The sequence below is a fragment of the Piliocolobus tephrosceles genome, chromosome 16 (assembly GCF_002776525.5).
Source record: "Piliocolobus tephrosceles isolate RC106 chromosome 16, ASM277652v3, whole genome shotgun sequence".
Classification (NCBI taxonomy): domain Eukaryota; kingdom Metazoa; phylum Chordata; class Mammalia; order Primates; family Cercopithecidae; genus Piliocolobus; species Piliocolobus tephrosceles.
The window spans coordinates 73,776,671-73,793,511 of NC_045449.1; the positions used below are offsets into that span (position 1 = coordinate 73,776,671).

Below are 16,841 nucleotides of genomic sequence, written 5' to 3' on the forward strand. Positions count from 1 at the left end.
TGCGCCCGGCTGAGAATGTTTTTTCAAAAAAGCAGGTCGCCAATCTGTGTAGACCCGTGCTGGCCAAGGCAGTGACCCCAAGCCACATGTGGCATCGCACTTGAGACGTGGTCTAGGTGTGAAGTACATGTGAAATTCCCAGGACGTGGTAAACAGAGAGAATGTAAAACACTTCCCGACAGCGGCCGTGTATACTCATCCCACATTGGAATGATACTATTTTGAACACGCTGGGTAATTTACAAAAATTTTCACCTTTTTTGTTTGTTTTCTTTTTGTGTTTGTGTTTTCACTTGTAAAAATGTAGCTATGGCCGGGCATGGTGGCTCACAGCCTGTAATCCCAGCACTTTGGGAGGCCGAGGTGGGCGGATCACCTGAGGTCAGGAGTTCGAGACCAGCCTGGCCAACATGGCAAAACCCCATGTCTACTAAAAATACAAAAATTAGCTGAGCGTGGTGATGCACTCCTGTAATTCCAGCTACTCCGGAGGCTGAGGTAGGAGAATCTCTTGAACCCGGGAAACGGAGATTGCAGTGAGCTGAGATCGCACCATGGCACTCCAGTTTGGGTGACAAACTGAGACTCCATCTCAAAAAAAAAAAAAAAATCGTACCTATAAGACCCACACAAATATGCTCGACGGATATCGGACAAAAGAGCAAAGCACCCCAGTGAAGGAAGAGTGGCCTCTTCAACAAACAACGCGGGAGTCATTGCATATCCATAAGCAAAAATAAAAAATAAACCTCAAGGAAAATAAAAGGAGAAAACCTTCAGGATTGGCCGGGCGCGGTGGCTCACGCCTGTAATCCCAGCACTTTGGGAGGCCAAGGTGGGCGGATCACCAGGTCAGGAGATTGAGATCATCCTGGCCAACATGGTGAGACCCCGTCTCTACTAAAAAATAGAAAATATTGGCCGGATGTGGTGGCGGCCACCTGTAGTCCCAGCTACTCAGGAGGCTGAGGCAGGAGAATGACGTGAACCCGGGAGGTGGGGCTTGCAGTGAGCTGAGATGGTGCCACTGCACTCCAGCCTGGGCGACAGAGCAAGACTCCATTTAAAAAAAAAAAAAAAAAAAACCTTCAGGATCTAGGACTAGGTCATGAGTTCTTGAGCTTGACATCAAAAGTATGATTCATAAAAGGAACAATTGATAACCTGAACTTCGTCAAAATTAAAATCTTTTGCTTTGTGCAAGATCCTGTTAAGAGCATGAAAAAAAGAACTACCGACTGGGAGAAATACTTGCAATCCACGTATCTAGCAAAGGACTAGTTTCTAGAATGTATAATCAACTCTCAAAACTCAGTAGTAAACAAACAAAAAATGGATTAGACTATGTCTCTTTGTCTCTTTGGGTACCTGTCTTCATTGCAATGAATCATTTGTATACATTGTTTGATTACAGCCACAAAAGAAATCATGTATTAATAGGAAGAAAAAAGCAGGTTATTACCTGTCACTGGAACAAAATTATCACTTCTGGTTGCCACAGTAAATCATATTATGACTTTTTTCAAAATCCTCCAACCAAAGGTTGTCCCCATAAGCCTTTCAATACATACTATTAAGACACAAGATGCTTAAGAGACAAAGAGATCTTCCACCAAAGAATCAGATACCTGGATGGCAAATAAACACACAAAAAGATATTCGACATCATGAGCTATTAGGGAAATACTGATTAAAACCACAATGAGATGTCACTATACACCCAATAGGATGCTTAAAAAAAAAGTGACAACCCCAAATACTGATGAGGATGTGGAGAAACAGGCACTCATAAATTTCTGGTGGGAGTGAAAATGGCACAGCCACTCTATGCAACAGTTTAGCAATTTCTTTAAAAATTAAGCATACAGGCCGGGCACAGTGGCTCACGCCTACAATCCCAGTACTTTGGGAGGCCAAGGCGGGAGGATTGCTTGAGCCCAGGAGTTTGAGACCAGCCTGAGCAACATGGCAAAAACCCTGTCTCTAATTTTACTACATTAAGAAAAGTATTTACAAAAATTAATCACACAATCAATCCACATAGGACTCAGCAAGTGCATTCACGGGAATTTATCCTAGAGAAATGAAAACGTAGATTCCAACAAAACCCCACACATGAATATTTCTTGTAGCTTTATTCACAATCTCCCCTTAATGGGAAGCCATGGTTCGTGTCCTTCAGTGCGTGAGCGCACAGACTGGGGGATGGCCACACCATGGCGTACTGCCACTCCGCAGTAAAAGGAACAGGTTCTCGACACGCACGACAGCTTGGATACAGCTTCACGGGATGATGCTGAACCAAAACAGTTCGTCTCAAAGCTGACATTGTGCAGGGTTCCAGTGACATAAAATTCCTATAGAGCAGTGGTTGCCCGGGGTTAGGGAGCTGGCGAGCTCTACGCCAGGGCAGCGTGGAGGAACCCTGTCATGGGGGAGTGGTTCTGCGTCTAGCTAGTGGTTGTAGTTGCAGGAAGCTACATGTGACCCAGTGGCACAGGATTCTATACACACAAGCACAGATGGGTGCCTGTAATACCCGTGAGACCTGTGGACTGTACCAACCTCAATTTCCTGGTTTGGAGAATGCATTACACTTCTATGCAGGACGTCACTGAGCGGGGAAGTGGGCGAAAGGTGTATAGGGCCTCCCAGTACCTTTTTTTTTTTTTGAAACTTCCTGTAGTTATTTCAAAATAAAAACTCTTAAATGTGGCTAATAGAAAATTTTAAATCACTGAGGTGGCTCACATTACATTTCTATTGGGCACGGCTAGCCTAAACCAGGGGTCCACAAACCGTGGCCCGAGGGCCGAATTGAGGCTGCCCTCTGCCTCTGTACAGCCCATGAACGAAGACTTTTTAAAATGAATAGACTTTTTTAGAGCGATTTTAGGTTCACAGAAAAACTGAGCCGAGTACAGCAAGTTCCCCCTCAATGCACACACTTTCCCATACTATTTTATTTTTTTTTAGTTTTATTTTTTTTTGAGACGGAGTCTTGCTCTGTCCCCCAGGCTGGAGTGCAGTGGCGCGATCTCGGCTCACTGCAAGCTCCACCTCTCGGGTTTACGCCATTCTCCTGACTCAGCCACCTGAGTAGCTGGGACTACAGGCGCCTGCCACCGCGCCTGGCTAATTTTTTGTATTTTTAGTAGAGATGGGGTCTCACCGTGTTAGCCAGGATGGTCTCGATCTCCTGACCTGGTGATCCGCCTGCCTCGGCCTCCCAAAGTGCTGGGATTACAGGCGTGAGCCACCGCGCCCGGCCACATTCCCATACTATTAACGTCTTGCATTTGTGTGGTACATTTGCTATAACTGATGAGCCAATGTTGATACATTATCAGTAATAACTGATGTTCACAGCTTCTACCAGGGTTCACTCTTGGAGTGTACAGTCTGTGGGGTTTCACAGACGCAGTGGCAGGCGTCCACCACTGCAGCCTCAGACAGAAGAGTGTCGCCGCAGCCAGGCACGGTGGCTCATGCCTGTAATCCCAGCACTGTGGGAGGCTGAGACGGGCGGATCACCTGAGGTCAGGAGTTCAATACCAGCCTGGCCAACATGGCGAAACCCCGTCGCTACCAAAAATACAAAAATTAGCCAGGTGTGGTGGCGGGTGCCTATAATCCCACCTATTCAACAGGCTGAGGCAGGAGAATCGCTTGAACCCGGGAGGTGGAGGTTGTAGTGAGCCAAGGTGTGCCACTGCACTCCAGTCTGGGCGACAAGAGCAAAACTCTGTCAAAAAAAAAAAAAGAAAAGAAAAAGAATAAGTTGCTGCCCCTGGAATCCAGTATCTGCCCATTTATCTTTTTCTCCCCTTAAGCCCCCAGCAGCTGTTGATCTATTCACTGTCTTCCTAATTTTGCCTTTTCCAGAATGTCCTAGAGCTGAACTCATGCAGCTTGCAGGCTTTTCAGATTGGCTTTTTTTCTTTCTTTCTTTTTTTCTTTTTTTGAGACGGGGTCTCACTCTGTCACCCAGTTTGGAGGGCAGTGGTGCCATCTAAGCTCACTGCAACCTCCACCTACTGGGCTCAAGCAATCCTCCTGCCTCAGACCCCCAAGTAGCTGGGACTACAGGTGTGAGCCACCATGCCCGGCTAATTTTTGTATTATTATTTTATTTTATTTTCTTAGAGACAAGGTTTCACCATGTTGCCCAGGCTGGTCTCCCGAGTCAAGTGATCCACCCGCCTCGGCCTCCCACAGTGCTGGGGTTACAGGTGTGAGCCACCGCGCCCGGCCCAGGTTGGCTTCTTTCATGTAGGGATGTACATCTCAGCATCCTCCACGTCTGCTCAAGGCTTGACAGCTCATTTCCTTTCATTGATAAGCAATATTCCCTTGCGGGGATGTGCCACTGTTCCCTCATCCACCCACCACTGGAGAGCATCCTGACTGCTGCCACTGCACCTGTATGAAGGAAGCGGTTACAAACACTTGTGTGCAGGTTTCCGTGTGAAGGATGGTTTTGAACATTTTTAAATGTTGAAAAAAATCCAGAGGAGAATATTTCACAACACATGAAAATTACATGAAATTCCACTTTCAGTACCCTTAATAAAATGCGGATGGGGCCGGGCATGGTGGCTCACGCCTGTAATCCCAGCACTCTGGGAGGCCGAGGCGGGTGGATCACCTGAGGTCAGGAGTTTTGAGATCAGCCTGGCCAACATGGCGAAACCCAGTCTCTAGTAAAAATTAGCCGGGTGTGGTGGTGCGCACCTATAGTCCCAGCTAGTCAGGAGGCTGAGGCAGGAGAATTACTTGAACTCAGGAGGTGGAAGTTGCAGTAAGCCAAGATCACACCACCGTCCTCCAGCCTGGGCAGCAGAGCGAGATACTGTCTTGAAAAAAAAAAAAAATTTAATGGAACACAGCCATGCCAGTTAACACACCTTGTGTGGTGGCTTCCATGCTACAAGGGCAGAGTTGAAAAGCTGCAGCCAAGACCATTTGGCCCCCAAAGCAGAAAATACTTGCTGTCTGGCCCACCTGCCAACCCCTGGAATAGACAATTATAATTCCCAACTTTGAAACGCCAGGAAGAAAACCAACGCAAATGATAACGGCAACACCAGAAGGATCAAAGATCACAAGCAAATATTTCCCTTCTGCCTTCCCCCCACTTTTTTTTTTTTTTTTTTTTTTTTTTTTTTGAGACGGAGTCTCACTCTGTCGCCCAGGCTGAAGTGCAGTGGTGTGATCTCGGCTCACTGCAAGCTCCGCCTCCCGGGTTTATGCCATTCTCCTGTCTCAGCCTCCTAAGTAGCTGGGACTACAGGCGTCCATCACCATGCCCAGCTAATTTTTGTATTTTTTAGTAGAGACGGGGTTTCGCTATGTTGGCCAGGCTGGTCTTGAAATCCTGACCTCAGGTGATCCGCCCGCCTTGGGCCCTCAAAGTGCTGGGATTACAGGCGTGAACCACCGTGCCTGGCCACCCTCAAATTTCTTTCTTTTTCTTTTTTCTGAGACGGAGTCTCGCTCTGTCGCCCAGGCTGGAGTGCAGTGGCGCAATCTCGGCTCACTGCAAGCTCCGCCTCCCGGGTTTACGCCATTCTCCTGCCTCAGCCTCCCGAGTAGCTGGGACTACAGGCGCCCGCCACCAGGCCCAGCTAATTTTTTGTATTTTTAGTAGAGACGGGGTTTCACCGTGTTAGCCAGGATGGTCTCGATCTCCTGACCTCGTGATCTCCCCGCCTCAGCCTCCCAAAGTGCCACCCTCGAATTTCTAAAATGAGCACAATCTCTTTTGTCTCTTCTGACGCCCGTTTCTACAGCGTCTTTGCCGGGGCCCCAGGGACTGTCCCCTGTCTAGGACTCCTGACCAGACTCACTCACTCAGCTCTAAGGGTCAATGAGGCTGGGCCATGAGGAGCAACTGACATGACAGAAACGAGGGGGGGTTGCTCAGGGCCCTGATTGTGTTTGGTTTTTCGCTTTTTATTTTTAACCAGAGTCACTGCTCAGGCATCACTTTGCACGGGAGGCTTCAGCTCTGCATCACCCTTTCCTGAAATGGGGTGATGACCACACTGACATCAGGCTCTGTGTCTGGGATTCAGGTCGGCACCCATGGAGCATGTGCCGCGGTGAACGGTGCTCCTCCCAGATTCGTGTCCACATAGGAGCTCCCAATGTGACCTCATTCAGAAATCGGGTCTCAGCAGATGTCACCAAGCTAAGACGAGGTCACCCTGGATTCGGGTGGGCCCTATCTCATGACTGGCATCCGTATGAGAAGAAGAGAGGGCACACAAAGGGACACACCCTGTCCATGTGGCAACAGAGGCAGAGGTCGGAACGATGTGGCCACAAGCCAAGGAATACCTGCAGCCACCCAAATTGGAAGAGACCAATTTGGAGGGACCCTCCCCTAGACCTTCCAGAGAGAGGGTGGCTCTGCAGACACCTGGATTTTGGACTTCTGGCCTCTAGGACTGTGAGAGAATAAATCTCTCTTGTTTCAAGAACCCGGTTTGTGGTCCTTGGTCACAGCAGCCCCAGGACACTGATACAAGCACATCCAACGGGGCTGGCAACTCAGTCGGATACACAGCGATGATGACTGTTTACCTGCCCTGTACTGAGCCCTCTGCGCAGAGCTTTACATGCACAGCCTTCCTGAACCCCCACAATGCCCCAACTTCACAGAGGAGTAAACTGAGGCACAGAGTGGTTCAACATCATCCAAGGCCACCCCCTGGGGGTCCTGAGTGGGGCTTAGATTCACAGCTGGGCCTCTGACCAAAGCTTGCCCACTTACAGGTCTCGCCCAGCCAAGCCCGCCAGCCCCTTCCCTGCCTAGACATCATGTGTGAGCCAAACAGCCACGCCAGAGTCGCACACCAGAGGGCTGGGCACAGTGGTGTCCCGGCCGAATTCTTTGGCAGCCCCTCCAAGCTCCCGGAGCTGAGGGGCAGCCAGGGAGGGGCCAGTGCTCGGCTGGGCGCCTGCTTGGCCTCTCCACCTGGCAGTGAAACTTCCGGGGCGAGGCCATGTCCTGTGGCCATTTCTAGACTGACCATGGCCACACGCCAGTCCATGGGGCTTAGACCAGCCAGCTGCCCTTCCTGTAACAGCTTCCCTCCGACCCTGGCATCGGCCACCCTCTGGGCGCAGGCAGAGCAGCTGGTAGTGGCCACCTTGGCTTGGGCGGGGGGGAGTCTGGGGGAGGGAGGAACGCCACACAGAGCCTGCCAAGTGCTACAGAAACAAGACGAGATTAGTCTGAACGACACACAGAACAGATTGCAGGGTGTCGGGCAATGGGATGTTTTAAAGAAATAAATCTCAGCTCCCGGTTACAGAAGCACAAACAAACCCAAACAACAGATCTTCAGGAGCTGCTGGCTTCCCGGCTGCCAGGCTGTGCTGGGGCCCGGGAGGGGTGGGCGGGGGTTCCTGGAGCATCCTCAGGGGGCGGCGGGCGCTCTCAGGGCATCCCCGGGCACCCTGGTTGGCCCACGACTGGGATCGGTGACTTGATCCTGAAATTTGGGAGGAATGGAGGATGCAGCCCTCCCAGCTCCTGGCCATCCCATCTCTGAGGTCTCTCTGGGACCCGGCTGTCCCTCCCCTGGGTGGCGGCAGCTCCTGGGTATCTGTGCCGCATCCACCCCTGGTCCCCGCTGCTGCTGGAGTGGCCCCTAAGACACGCACGGCCCACCCTCCCCGCTCACTCCTTGCCCCTCTCCTTGGTGTCTCCTACCCTGGACCCTCTCACGTGCCCTTCTCTCCACCCCTGCCTCCCAATCCCTTCCTCATCCCCCGCTTTGTGTCCCCCTCTCTCCTGCTCTGGGCTCTGATTTGCTGGGTAGCTGCTGCACCCCGAAACAGAGACGGGAAGGGCAAAGCGCATCCTGATTCGTGTGCCACCGCTCACTTCTTTGCCCACCTCTAGGAGTTTCTCATCTGCCTCGGGCTTGCCTGGAGGGTTGGGCAGAAAACGAATGGCAGGAAACGCAGACGGGATCCAGAGCCCGAGCAGACCTTCGCGAGGCCAGGGTGACACCCCCAGGGCCTTCCGTGGGAGCTCCTGCAAGGATACTTCCCAGCAATGGGTCCTGGCCCACCGAGTGCACTGATTCTAGCTTATTCTCAGAGACTGGACTCTTCCCCGAGAGCCTCATTTCTGTCCTCTGTGCTGTGTGGGTGGACAGGGGCCGTTACACCAACGATAAATGATAATGCCATTAATAATTCAGCCACTGCTACTGATACTCGATCGACAGGGAGCTTGTTCCTCCTAAAGGCAAAAAGCACTTAGATGCCATTTATTTCTGCCTCGCATGCCCTGCGGGGTGGGCCAGCACCTGCCAGGGAAGCCATGTGAGGTGGCGAATGGCCGCCCCTTGGGGTCTGCTGTCCAAGCACTGGTTGGCTCCAGGTGAACCCTTGTGCCATTGCCCCCATGACGGCGGCCACCCTGAGGGAGTAAAGGGGACTTGTCTTACCATCTTATCTTTCCCCCATTACTTTTGTCAGAATTTTTCAGGCCTGTCCTGCTGGGAGAGTTGCTACGTTTCTAGGGTCCACCTTCCATCCTCCCAGGAACATTTCATCCAGTCCTGTGCTGTCAGGCACGGAAGCCTCCCGCTGTGACTATCAAACTTCACATTCATTACAGATAAAGAAAGACCAAAGTCCAGTTGCTTGGCCACATCTGCCGTGTTTCCAGGGCGTGGTGACCACACACAGTGGGGCACAGGCACAGGACCGCGTGCATTGCAGGACGCTCTGCTGACAGCACTGGCCCAGGCACTGGGACGACCCTGTGAGGAAGCACCCGGGCACGGTGGCGCACGTAGGGAACACCACATGGCCTTGATGGGAGCTCTCCAGAGAGAAAACTCAGGTCCCAGCAGGGGTTATGAAGAAGAAAGTCTTCTCTGCCTGCAGGTGGGCTGGGGTTTCAGCAGGAGAGAGGAGAACATTCCAGCAGCAGGGAGCAAGGTGGGAAGTGGCGATGCTTGGGGTGAGGTGTCCAGTTTGTGTGCAGGAAAGGGCAAGAGGAAAGAGGGAGGGCAGGGGTCCCAGCAGCCGGGCTGGGCAGCATATTGCTCCTGGCCCTTGCCCACCTGTGGCCGCACCAACCCACTTGGACTAAGTCTGACCTGGCAGGAACTGCATGACGGAAACCACAGTACTAAGTCGCCAAACCCTGAGGCCAGGCCACCCAGCCCATCCCAACACCCAAACACCGTCTTGCCTAGACTGGCTGCCTCGAGAACGCATGCCGGGAATGACAAGAGGACCTGGGGAGAGAGAATGAAACGCTGACTTCCCCGGGGGAGGCCCCGCTGGCGGCACGGGACCTAAGGTGGCAGGCCGGTGGCACGGGTGTCACTGGACGGACCTCAGTGACCAGCTCACCCTGGAGGCCTCTCCATTAATTAGCAAGCATGAAGGGCAGTGGGAGATGCCAAGCCCGCCCAAATGTGCAGGGTTCTCCCTGTCCATTTTTATACATTGGTTTTCATCTTAAGCTTAATATAATCATAGAATAACATTTTTGAAAACAGAAAAATTTTTTTGAAAAGTGCTCATATTCACACTAAGGTAACACATCAACACATCTTCCTCTCAACCTCTGCCATCCACTGCCGTGACCACTGACCACAGGTGCTATTCCAGTTTATATTCATCAAGGCCGGGCACGTGGCTCATGCCTGTAATCCCAGCATTTCGGGAGGCCCAGGCAGGAGGGTCACTTGAGCCTAGGAGTTTGAGACCAGCCTGGGCAACACAGTGAGACTCTGTCACTAAAAAATAAAATAAAATAAATGAACTGGGCATGGTGGCGCACGCCTGCAATCCCAGCTACTCGAGAGGCTGAGGTGGGAGGATCACTTGAGCCCGGGAGGTCGAGGCTGCAGTGAGCTGTGATTGTGCTGCCGCCACTGTACGCCGGCCTGAGCCATACAGTGAGACTCTGTCTCTAAAAACGAAATTTAAAAACATTTTAAAATTAAAAACAATTTTATTAATCCGTATTATGCAAAATTAAAAATTGGGTTGCTCGGTTGCACTTGCACCATTTCAAGGGTTCAAGAGCTGCATGAAGCCAGCGGCCGCTGTGCAGGATGGCGCAGACCTGGGTTCTGTCTGTCCTGGCAGAAGCCCTGCTGGGCAGCCCTGCCGTGACAGCCTCATCCGCACCTCAGGCCTCTTCACAGAGTTGAACTGCAATGTGCAGAATCATAACCTGTTTCCTGCTTTTTGTCTGATTCACTGTAAATTTCTACTCCGCAACACAGCACGGACTGTTCGACAGTCCTTGTCAACCCCACATCTTCTTCTATCTGGCAGCACTGAGCTTCTGAACCTTTTACGGGTCACAGACCTTTTGGGAAGTCAGATGGTGCCCCCTCCTCATATAAAAAAAGTGGGGTAAGATTTCAGGGGTGGCCGGGCGCGGTGGCTCAAGCCTGTAATCCCAGCACTTTGGGAGGCCGAGACGGGCGGATCATGAGGTCAGGAGATCGAGACCATCGTGGCTAACACGGTGAAACCCCATCTCTACTAAAAAATACAAAAACTAGCCGGGCGAGGTGGCGGGCGCCTGTAGTCCCAGCTACTCGGGAGGCTGAGGCAGGAGAATGGCGTGAACCCGGGAGGCAGAGCTTGCAGTGAGCTGAGATCCGGCCACTGCACTCCAGCCGGGCGACAGAGCGAGACTCCATCTCAAAAAAAAAGATTTCAGGGGCTTTGAGCCCAGGTTTGGAAACTCCCCGATCCAATAGAGGGATCTTAGAGAGACCTTAGTCGATCCACCTCCTCTGCTGTTGGATTCTTACGATCTGCTTCTTTTTCTCCACTGTAAGGAATACCACAATGAACATCTTCAGGCAGATGCTTTTGTCTTTCTACTTTTTTTTTCTTTTGAGACAAGGTCTAGCTCTGTCACCCAGGCTGGAGTGCAGGGGTGCCATCTCGGCTCACTGCAACCTTTGCCTCCCAAGTTCAAGCAATTCTCTTGCTTCAGCTTCCCAAGTAGCTGGGATTACAGGCACAAGCCACCACGCTGAACTAATTTTTGTATTTTTAGTTGAGACAGGGTTTCACTGTGTTGGCCACGCTGGCCTTGAACTCCCAACCTCAAGTGATCTGCCCGCCTTAGCCTCCCAAAGTGCTGGAATTACAGGCTTGAGCTACATGCTGGCCACTCTGGCCTTTCTATCTGTAATTTGGACTCTTTCTTAGGATGAGGTCGACAAGAGACATTTTCACTTAGGGAGCAGAATCTGGAATTTGTTTTGTTTTGTTTTGACACGGTCTCACTCTGTCACCCAGGCTTGAGTGCACTGCTGCGATCATGGCTCACTGCAGTCTCCACCTCCCAGGCTCAAGCAGTTCTCCTGCCTCAGCCTCCGGAGTAGCTGGGACTAAAAGTGTACACCACCACACCCAGCTAATTTTTTTTCTTTTTTGGTAGAGACGGGGTCTCTCTCTGTTTCCCAGGCTTGTTTCAGCTCTTTATCCAGGGCATCAATGCACATCCCCAGGGCAGGGCCAGTGGACACGGTGCCGGCCCCATGGTGCCCCGTTTTCCCACACCCTCGCCCAACTGGCCTTTTAGGCTGGACGGTACCTTCCAGCACAGAAACCAAAGGCAGGATGACCAGTCGTGCCTGGTGGTCACCCTCCCCAGCACACCCCAGAGCCTTGCTTTCTAACACTGAGGAGGGTACAGGGCCAAGATAGCTCAGGACTCACCCCCGGCTCGGGGAAGCTCAGGGTCTTGGAGTCTCAGCGCGGGGAGGCAGGACTTCGCACTGGCGACAGCAGCTCTCCTTATCAGCCCATCCCCCAAGTCAGCCTTGAATACTCACTTGGTCAAGGATTTCCAGGCCGTGGCTGGACTGGGGGCTGGAGGTTCCAAAGGAGATCCCTGGGTTTGGTAGGTGGGCTCACCCTCCAGCATCCAGGCCCCGCCTGGCCATACTCCACAGGTAGCACACGAATGTGGGCAGCCCCGGGGACACTTTTCTAACCCCTCAGCTCTTCTGTGAACTACTTGCCAAATAACCATATACGGGGGGGGGGAATCCTCGCCCCCCCCCCCCCACCGCGGGGTGGGGGCGTTGTCTTTCCTGGCCAATCCCAGCCAGACACGCAGCCTGCACGTGCAGTTGTTCAGATCCACCACTAGAGGGGGCCCTCGAGCCGGCCTACCTGCTCTGCCCTCCCGGGGGACTCAACCACATAGTTAATTATTAACAGACGTCCCACCCCTCAGAGAGGCGATGGGTGCACCCGAGTCCTCACCAACACCCCTGCAGAGTGGCCAGTCCTCTGGGGGCCTCGGCCCTGACGCCCTTCCCCACCCCAGAGCACCAGGCGCTAGCTCGCTCTCTCTCTTTCTCTTTCTCTCTCTCTCTCTCTCTCTTTCTCTCTGAGCCCCTTCACAGCAGGGGTTCTCAACGCTGCCTGCACTTCAGAAACCCCCAGGAAGTTCAAACCATTCCCATGCCTGGGCCCCCACCCCAGCGATCCTAGTTTAATTGGTCTGGGTGCAGCCTGGGCATCAGGATTTGCAAAGCTGCCCAGGGCATTCTCACGGGTAACTGGGCTGGGGACGCCTTCTCTACAGCATCTAGGACAATTAATCACCTTAGCCAAGGATCTCCAGTCCCATCACACGAAGGCCCGGGAGATGGGGAGGGAGCAAGGAGCACCACCTCTGCTTCCTGGGTCTACCACGCAGTGGGAGCCAGAAGCACATAGGAGCAAGGGAAGAGCAGGGAAATGCAGATTTCAGGGCTCACTCAGCCCCTTTCAGAATCCTTGTCTGCTTTTCTTTTCTTTTTTTTCCAGACAGGGTATCTCTCTGTCACCCAGGTTAGAGTGCAGTGGCATGATCACAGCTCACTCCAGCCTCCACCTCCCAGGCTCAAGCCATCCTCCTGCCTCAGCCTCCTGAGTAGCTGGGACCATAGCCATGTACCACTATGCCCAGCTAATTTTTACGTATTTTGTATAGAGACGAGGTTTTGCCATTTTCCCCAGGCTGGTCTTGAACTCCTAGGCTCAAGCGATCCACCCATCTTGGCCTCCCAAAGTGCTGGGATTACAGGCATGAGTCACAGCACCCGGCCTCCGTATCTACTTTTTAAAAATAAAAAGAAAGCTCCCAGCAGTCTGTCTTGGAGACAGGCTGTTTTCACTCCAGCCTTGGACTGAAGCACACACTTCCGGAGGAATGAGAAGAGTCCCATCCACATCCACCCCGTCCCGGCACAAAGCTGCACCTCGCCACGTTCAGCGAGCCCCGCCTATACGGGGCTGACACAGGCCTGAGGAGTGAGCCGCACCAAGCTCGCGGCCACGTGGCCACGAGGCATTTTCTGAGCCTTCATCAGGAGCAGGGCCAGGCTGCGGTAAGCACCCCCAGTCACGGTCTCCGGGTGGGGATGAGTCCCAGGCCAGGCTCGCTGACCCCATGCCTCAGGCTGGTACTCAACCCTCATGCCAACTCTGCCCTATAAGGGGATTCTTTTTTTTTTTTTTTTGCGAGACAGAGTCTCACTCTGTCGCCCAGGCTAGAGTGCAGTGGCCGGATCTCAGCTCACTGCAAGTTCTGCCTCCCGGGTTTATGCCATTCTCCCGTCTCAGCCTCCTGAGTAGCTGGGACCACAGGCGCCCGCCACCTCGCCCGGCTAGTTTTTTTGTATTTTTTTAGTAGAGACGGGGTTTCACCATGTTAGCCAGGATGGTCTCGATCTCCTGACCTTGTGATCCACCTGTCTCGGCCTCCCAAAGTGCTGGGATTACAGGCTTGAGCCACCACGCCCAGCCTACAAGGGGGTTCTTGGCCCCATTTCACACCCGTGAGGAATCTGTGTTTTGGACGTGGGAGGTAACAGCCACAAGATCACACACAACTCGGGGTGATGCCAGGACTGGAAACAGATCTGTCGGGCCCCAAAATTTACTCCTTGACCACCATCTGCCTCCCAGCAGTTGGGGACGGACAGGCGGACGGGGTATCTCAGTGGGGGCTCGAGTGTCAGAGCGGAGAAGGGGGCCATGGGGAGTGCCCTCCTCGGCCCAGGGCTGGGGGGAATAGAGAAGCCTCCACCAAAAGCTGACACGAAGGTGCCCCGCCCCAGGAGCTGAGTCTCAAACATACAAGCTGGCCGGTTAGGAGAGAGTGGGAGGAAGAAGCCCAGGCCGAGGGGATCCCCGGCCAAAGGCATGAGGCAGAGAGAGCCCCACGAGATCTAGAGGCAGAGAGGATGACGAACTTGGAGATGTGCACGGTGCGGGGGCAGGGAGGGAGGTGGCATCGCTCAGCAGGGCCAGATGGTGGTGGGCCTTCGACCCCAAGTGAAGGAGATGACACTTTATCCTGAAAATGATGGGAGGTCCCTGGTGGGTCCCAGGCAGAGGGGCAGCTTGGCTTCCAGAGTGAGTGCACAGCACCCCTGTCCACTGCTCACTGATGTCAATACACCCCTACCCTCAGTTGTGACAAAAAGTGTCTCCTGGCATTGCCACACACCCCCTGGGGACAGACTCGGCCCTGGGTGAGAATCACTGCTCTAGAAGAACCTGGAGGCACCTGGGCATCAGCGTTGTATAAAGGTTCCTCCCAGGAGCACCCCACATGCAGCCAGGCTGGAGAACCAGCAAGGCGAAGGGCGGGGAAAGGGGAACTGGGGTGCATTCTCACAATACCCCCAGCAAGTGGATATTACCAGCCTCATCTTACAAACAGGGAAATCGAGCCTCCAAGAAGAGAAAGAATTTCCCAGGTTCACACTTACCAGGGGTGCCAGGACTCAACCAGCACTCAACTCCCTAACTCCTAAACCTGAGCTCCCTACGAGATGGGGCTGCTGGACAGAGAGCTGACTGGCCAGGTTCTGGTTGTGGTTCTGCCACGGAGTCCTCAGCCCCAAGACCGTAAGACAACCCCACCACCTCCCTGGGACACAGCTGGGACCTTCGCCTCGCCTGGGCCCTGGGGATGCGGGGACGCGGGGACGCCCGCAGGTTCTGCTGCACTGTCGGCCCGGCACCACCAGGGGGAGCTCCGACTGAGTCCGGCCAGCGGGACCCAGGCCAGGACCAGTGTTCCGTCCCCCGCCCCCACCACCCCCGCGGGTTCCCTGGCCCCTGACGCCACCCAGCTCAGCAAGCCTCCTGGGACCTGGAGTCCTCGGTCACGGCTCACGGCTTCCTTTTATCTGCACTCTCAAATAATTGAGATGAATGTTATCGGTTCACCCTGGGGCTCTAATGGACTGCATCTTATTGGAGGGATAAAATCAGGGAGGAACGAATGTTATCGGTTCACCCTGGGGCTCTAATGGACTGCATCTTATTGGAGGGATAAAATCAGGGAGGGACCCGTCCCACAGTCACCCCTGCTGGGGCCAGTAAAGCCTGAGTCCCTACGTCATGCCCTGCCACTCCCTGGCTTAATCGGCCTGGGGTGACCTTTTATGCTGCAGCCCTGGGGCAGACCCAGCTGGGTTCACATCCCAGGTTGGCCCAGGCACTGGCTGGGTGATGCCTGGCAAGTTGCTGACCTTCTCTGAGCCACCCTTTCCCCTTCGATAACAGGGGATAATGTGAGGGCCCACCTCACAGGGCGTGGGGGCTGTGGAAAGCACACACGTGCACCTTCCACAGCCCATGGTGTCCAGCGCCCAGGCGAGGCCTGCACCACCCACGTCCAGCATGGGCCCAGCTCACACCACGAGCTCAACAGTTAATGACCTGCTCGCTGACTGATGTCAGTTCTTACTGTTGTCTGTGGTCACCACCATTATTCGCCTAGAAATCTAATGAGCGTAAGGACCACGGCCAGGGCATAGGAAGAGGCTGTGGAAGTCGGATGCAGGGCCCCTGTGCTGGCTCTGGGGCTCCGGGCCTATGCAACCACACTGGCACTCACCCCAAGGCCATGAGGACCCTCGTGGCACCATGCAACGCTCCCCACTCAGGAAAGTCTCTTTGGGTTCCAAGGCCCAGGGAACCCCCCCACAGGGCATGGGTCCAACTCTAACTCCTGCCAGCGTGGCCACCAAGGAGTCCAGGTACTCCGGCCGGACTCCCCGGGCTGCAGAGCGGCTGCCGACTCAGGTGAACATGGTCAACACTGCCCCGGGACTACGTTCCATCCTCCACAGTTATGAGAAAGAGGGAGGCTAACACCTCCGGGGACCATGGGGGCCAGGTCACGTGCCTGGTGGGCTGCGGGGCAGAGCGGCGAGCTGAGGACCAAGCAGAGCAGCACATCTGGGCTTGGGCCAGCCCTGTGCGTGAGCCTAATGATGCCACCCGGGCCTCTCGAGCACTTGCTTGAGGACTGACAGTCTCCTGCCTCTCCGGCGATGGGAACAGAAGGGACAAGAACTTCTGGGGGCATGGCCTTGGTCAGGGACCTGTCAGACCTGGCAGGGCCTGTTTAGTCCTAGTAAGGCTCAAGGAGAGAGAAGAATGTGGATGCCCCGGCGCACCCTTCACAGTCCTCTTGGTGGAGTGGAAAGTGGGGACTCCCTGCTGAAGCCCTCGCCTCGGGGCGGGGCTCCTGCCACAGCCAGTCACAGGCAGGTCGGGCAGATGCCTCCAGCGCTCACCTAGCATCACAGGTGATGCGGGTGACTGCTTCCTGCCCAGGTCAGGCCTTGGGGGCCTCCCGAGAGGCCACACCCAGAACCAGGAACTCACCTGCTATCGCTTTCCAGAAACACGGAGCCGCGGCTCTCGGCCAGTGCCGTGCTGATGGGCGAGAGGCAGAAGGGCGAGGAGAAGGCATCCGAGTCCGAGTCGAAGGAGCTGTCTCTGCTCACGCCCTCAGCCGACAGTTCCAAGGA

At 54.1% G+C, this 16,841-nt stretch overlaps 1 protein-coding gene across 1 annotated transcript in view; it reads right to left on the reverse strand.

Annotated features, from left to right (window-relative positions):
* TBC1D16 (TBC1 domain family member 16) overlaps positions 1-16,841 on the reverse strand; it is a 97,841-nt gene that overhangs the window by 57,200 nt on the left and 23,800 nt on the right. The window contains exon 4 of the mRNA XM_026455872.1: positions 16,696-16,820. Within this exon, the coding sequence (XP_026311657.1) occupies positions 16,696-16,820 (125 nt within the window). The remainder of the gene's footprint in view (positions 1-16,695; positions 16,821-16,841) is intronic.